The following is a 5,487-nucleotide window of genomic DNA, read 5'->3' as shown; positions in this document are numbered from 1 at the left end:
TACCCAGAAACAGAATTGAGTGCCACATATTCTCACTCACAAGTGGGCCCTGAACACAGGGTTAGGATACTACATGAAAGGAAGTGGCAGTAGTGGGGCACTGCCAGGGCATGGGGCGTGAGGGTGGGGCACGTGCGGGGGGGCATGTAACATCAGTACGGGCACCTTATCCCAGCCCAAGTGAAGTGAGGACCAATGGGAAACCCAAACTTCACCTGTGCAATGACCACTGAATTGCATCCCCCACATCTTTAAAAAAAAAAAAAGAACTTTCTGGAGTATGTAGGTAGGAGAACACTAAAAATAATTCTGAAAGGATACATAGTAAACTAATGACATTATTTGCTTTTTTTTTTTTTGAGTTGGAGTCTCACTTGGTCCGCTCCTGGCCACCGCGGGCTCGACCTGCTGGGCTCCACCCTCAGCCTTCCAAGTAGCCAGAATTACAGGCGCGCGCTACCACACCCGGCTGATTTTTTGATTTATTGTAGACATGAGGTCTCGCTGCCCAGGCGGGTCTCGAACCTGCGGGCTGAGGCAATCCACTCACCTCAGCCTCCCAAAGGCACGGGATTACAGGCTGAGCCACTGAGCCCGGCTATTATTTGCTTTTAAGGAGGGAAACTGGATGGCTGGGGAGGGAAATCTTGCCTTTTTGTACCTTTTGGATTTGGAACTATGTGATTACTATTCCCTGAATGCCTTTGAAAACAGAGATTGAGAAAACACTCAAAAGCATGGAAGAAAAACTACGGAGTACCAGTTTAATAAGAATAAGTGTGCAAGAGAGAGTAGTCAGTTACTTTTTTTTTTAATTAAGAAAAAGAGAAAAGAGGGAACCCAATTCGCTTAATGCGTAGGGGCTTCCAGTCTTTTTCATTCTTTGGGTTTTGTTCATATGAGTTGGTGACCTAGTTTTGAGTATGTTAAGCTTTTATTGCATGTGCTTATTTGTCAGAAGTCTGAGAAAAGTATGCTCTTTTTTTGTAAAACTCTTACACAATTTCAATTGAAGGAGAGACTTGATCAAATGGAATTTTTCTCAGTGTTTACTTGAATGGAGATGTTGCTGTCCTATCTGTTGCTTCCTTGTTAGGCAGGGCATCTGACCTTCTTCCCTTGGGTCAACACAGAATTAGGCCAGACTTCTAATAATAAGGGTTTGAAAGTGGGGAAAGGCAGCTCATTGACCATGCAGTCTTGAAAAATTACTTATCCTTACTTTATCTCAGTTCCTTCATCTATAAAATACGAATGTTAATAATACCTACTGTATAGAATTGGTTGAAGAATTAGTGGTAGCATAGAACCTGACATGTCATGTAGATGCTTAAAATGGTATTATCATTATTATTGGTTAGTGTCTGTTGATTTTAGGTCTCTTGAATAAGTAAGTGCTATAAGTTTTTTTTCCCCATTGAGGATGGAAGACAGTTGTTTAGGGGAAGAGGGAGTGTATTGGTTATCCATTGCTGTGTAACAAAACACTTCACAGTGGCTTAATTAAAACAACAATGAAATGCTATTTCTCATAATTCTGTGGTTTGACTTGGTCTTTTTTTTTCCTTGTTTCCTTACACTTGCGTAGTTGTAAATAGATGGTCCCACATGGCCTCACTCCCTTGTGTGGCAGTTGCTATTGGCTGTTCGTTGGAGCATGTTTCTCTGCCATGAGGCCTCTTGTGTCTAGTAGGCTAGACCAGCTTCCTTACAGCATGGCTGTTCACGGCAGCATTCTAAGAGAGCAAGCTCCAGTGCTTATATATCAATACACTGTTTGCTTTTAGAGGTGCTAATTTCCAACTGGCCAGAGATTTCACACAGTCAAGTCCAGAGTCATTATAGGAGGGGACTTAGACTTCACCTTAGTGGGGGAGGAGTAGCCAAGAGTTTGTAGCCATTTTTAATCTACCACAAGCCTTACTTCTTTGACCTGCTTCTTATACTAGTATCAGGCACAAAAAGAAGAGATTTTTTTGGCTTCTCTAGTTTTCCCATATCCTTGATGCCCTCTCTAGTCCAACACAAGAAATGATTAAGGCACTGGAGATACTATATTTGTACCAAAAATTGGAATGGAGGATCATAGTTGCATTTGTGTATTTGAAGATCTTTCCTGTAGAGGGACTAATTCCAGGGTGAGGAAATGACTGGAAAGCAGATATTACCTAAATTTGAGTAAGGATTGCTCCATGAGATAGTAAGCCTTGTTGAATGCCATCCTCCCTTACCAGTAAGGTAGAAGCTGAGTAATCATATGCTGGGGCTTTGAAGGAGAGTTTTCCTCTCTGAGTAACTTCTCTGATTTCTATTGGCATCAAAAGTCTGTGATTATGTAACTCAGAAAGAGCATCATTCTTTTTATGTTGAAATTAGGCATGGGGATGGGGTGGTATTAGAAAGGAAGATCATTGTCGTGTTCAGACTGGAATAGTTGCCTTACCCAGAATTTTAATTTTGCTTGACTTATAAAAGACAAATTTACCTACCATAGCCCTTGAGAGATGGGACTTACCGTTGTTGTGAAGAACATTTCTATTTGGTACACTATTAAGGGTGGTGTTGCATCTTAAGGATAGGCTTCCTGTGAGTCTTCTTGGCTTAGAATGAAAGGAATTAAGTAATGGTTTTAGGAGAGAAGAAATAAAAGTAAGCCATAAATGTGTACAATTGCTCCAGCAGCAGTAGATTGACTACACAGTTGATACAATTTGTGTAGTTAAAACCGATTTGGTACTTGTTCCACATTATGTGTGTTGCCCTACCCAAACCTAATTTTTAAAAAAAAAATTTTATTTTTTTATTTTAAAGATGTGGGGTACAAATTCAGGGTTAGGTATACAAATGTACATTATGCAGGTACCCTTGTTGATCAGCACACCTGATTTTGAGGTCTGATTTTATTTTTAAAAACCCTGGCAGGCCCAAATAGTGCTATTTTCAACCGAGAATACTGTGTTAATAACTGATCAGAACCTGAGCCTGTTTCCTTTCTCCTTTTGTCTCTTTCTTTTCTTTGCTGGGGGGAGAATGAGGCGGGGGTTACCTCACCCTATTGTAAAGCACTGAGTGAGAAGTAAGATGTGGGCGCTGCCCTTGATTTTGGTTGATGTGACCAAACCAGCCACTTGGGTAAATGGTGTTTCTGTGGGGCCTGCCCCATATCCAGGCCTTGGTTTTTCAGGAGACTGAGAGTAAGGCAGTAAGCTGCAGTACCTACAGCGATTCAGACACAGAGTGCATTAGGTTTTTTGGTGGGAAGCCGAATTTAAGCTACAAATAAATATGCTGGCTAAAGCAGAAGATTGCTTTCCTGTCTGGTGCATTTGCAAGCTAGAAAATTGTGAAAAACATCAACTCACCAACTGTGTAGCTCATTGGCTTGTTTCTTTGGGCTTTGATGTTTTTCCTGATAAAAATAATAATTATGTTATTCTAGTATGGTTGCCAAGCATTCATGCTTCTCACTCTGCTTGTGATTATAAATGATTCTGCAGCATGAATTGCTTTGTCTTTGATTTAATGTTTCATAACGTTTGAGTGTTATGTTATCTGTGCTAATTTGTCGTTCTCTTTTCTTACTTTTCAGAATGGACTGCTGAATTATGAAGTATTTCAGAACCAATAGTAGAATATCACTCTGCCACTCACTCCTTCATCTCCTACTAGTTATTTAAATTGGACTTTTAATATCCTACCAGCTGCTCTTCAGACACACATGGTGCATTGTTGCCATTCCCCGGATTGCATCTTTGAAACACAGGCTCTTAGTAACCTTCAGCGAACAAAGAGGCAACCTCCCGGATACATCCACTGGGAGGGAGTCATCCTGACTGCCCTCTAGCTTTTGCTGGTTCTGGATTTGAATTCCACCATGGAGCCTCGCATGGAGTCTTGCCTGGCACAAGTGTTGCAGAAGGACGTGGGGAAAAGACTGCAGGTTGGCCAAGAACTGATAGACTATTTCTCAGACAAACAGAAGTCTGCTGACCTTGAGCATGACCAGACCATGTTAGATAAGCTTGTGGATGGACTCGCTACCTCTTGGGTGAACTCTAGCAATTACAAGGTAAGTTGTGCCTTGGAAGGCACTCTTAGAGGTGGCTTGGCTGTGTTGGTGGATCAAAATTGGCCTCTAAAAAATCTTTTGCAAGCAATCAGCATGATTCTTTGGTTTCCAGTAAGACACTCATTCAGGTTGTGGCCTTTGGGCATTTCATTCTAGAGCAAGTAGACTCTTCTTTGATTTTTGTTGGAGAAGGTCAAGTGAACAGATAAGGGGAGGCTTTTATGTTAGAAAGTTTATAAGCATTTGCACCTTTGAATTTAAAGTGTATATTGTATCTTGCAGCATATAGGTCATGAGACCTTGGTGAGTGTCCCTTCATGAATAACAAATATCTTCAGTGATTTTCTCTGGGGAATCAAATTGGTAATAGGATATGGAGCATTTTACCCTCTGGTGACTGTTTCAAAGCTGACCCAGGCACCTGGCCAGAAATAGTATGGGTGTCAAGGACTCTTCTGTGACCTGTGTGTAATCACCTAAAGGATATCCTTCAGGTTTAAGGTTTTTCCTGTGCCTTTGCCAGGGAGTAGAGGTGGGGATGGGTCACATGGCCTAAATGAGTTGTGAAAGTTGGTCATTTTGCCTTCCAGAGGCTGAATTTTGTGAATAAACATTAACTTGGACTGGAAGTCCTGAACGGTGTCCTTCTTCTCTCTGGTCCCTCACCCCTCACCTCTCTTAGTTTGCCTAGAGGGTGGCCTCTTTGGATCAAGTTTCAGATGGAAAGAAGAGTGGAAAGTTTGCATGGCTGCTAATTGATGCTACAGACCTTGTAAAAGGGGCTTATCGAAATAATCTTTTGTGCTTTTTTTTCATTGACTCAGTCTTCTGAGATTGGTTTGGACTTAGAAACCGGTGATTATAAGGAGTTCTTTGCTCTAATATAGACTTTATTTTCTAAATACATTAAACCTGAGTCTCATCTACAAAATGATCAGGTTTTGTACTTGTTCAGGGTATTACCTAGTTCTAATATTTCACTTATAACTGGATATAAAATTTGTCCTACCGGACTGAAAGCTGAGCTAAAATTGTTTCATTAATGTATTTTTTTTGTTTAGATGATGTTAACAATTGCTTTTTAAAAAAACCATACATATTTTTTATTATAAAATTGTGGGGTACAGTTAAGGGTTAGGTATGCAAATGTGCATCGTTCAGGCACCCTTGTTAATAAGGGGTGTCTCCCCATCCCCAGACAGATATTGACTACCGTTAGTCCCACCTCCCTTCTCCTCCCTACCCCCCCATAGTTTCCTACCATTGTCAGTCCTTTTTTTTTTTTTTAAAGTATTATGGTAGATGTTCAAGGTCCACTATATGAGTGAGAACATGTGATACTCAGATCTTTGTTTCTGTGAGAGATCACTCAGTATTATAGACTCTAGCTCCATCCAGGTTGCTGTGAAATTCATGAT

General features: G+C 40.8%; 1 protein-coding gene across 1 annotated transcript in view; it reads left to right on the top strand.

Annotated features, from left to right (window-relative positions):
* The first annotated feature begins 3,589 nt into the window (after positions 1-3,589).
* CLASP1 (cytoplasmic linker associated protein 1) overlaps positions 3,590-5,487 on the top strand; it is a 241,921-nt gene continuing 240,023 nt past the window's right edge. The window contains exon 1 of the mRNA XM_021719081.1: positions 3,590-4,069. Within this exon, the coding sequence (XP_021574756.1) occupies positions 3,875-4,069 (195 nt within the window). The 5' untranslated portion in view covers positions 3,590-3,874. The remainder of the gene's footprint in view (positions 4,070-5,487) is intronic.

The sequence above is a fragment of the Carlito syrichta genome, unplaced genomic scaffold, assembly GCF_000164805.1.
Source record: "Carlito syrichta isolate Samal-C Ts95f unplaced genomic scaffold, Tarsius_syrichta-2.0.1 Scaffold314115, whole genome shotgun sequence".
Taxonomy (NCBI): domain Eukaryota; kingdom Metazoa; phylum Chordata; class Mammalia; order Primates; family Tarsiidae; genus Carlito; species Carlito syrichta.
The sequence above is the reverse complement of the archived record's forward strand: the minus strand, read 5'-3'. Positions and strand labels throughout refer to the sequence as shown.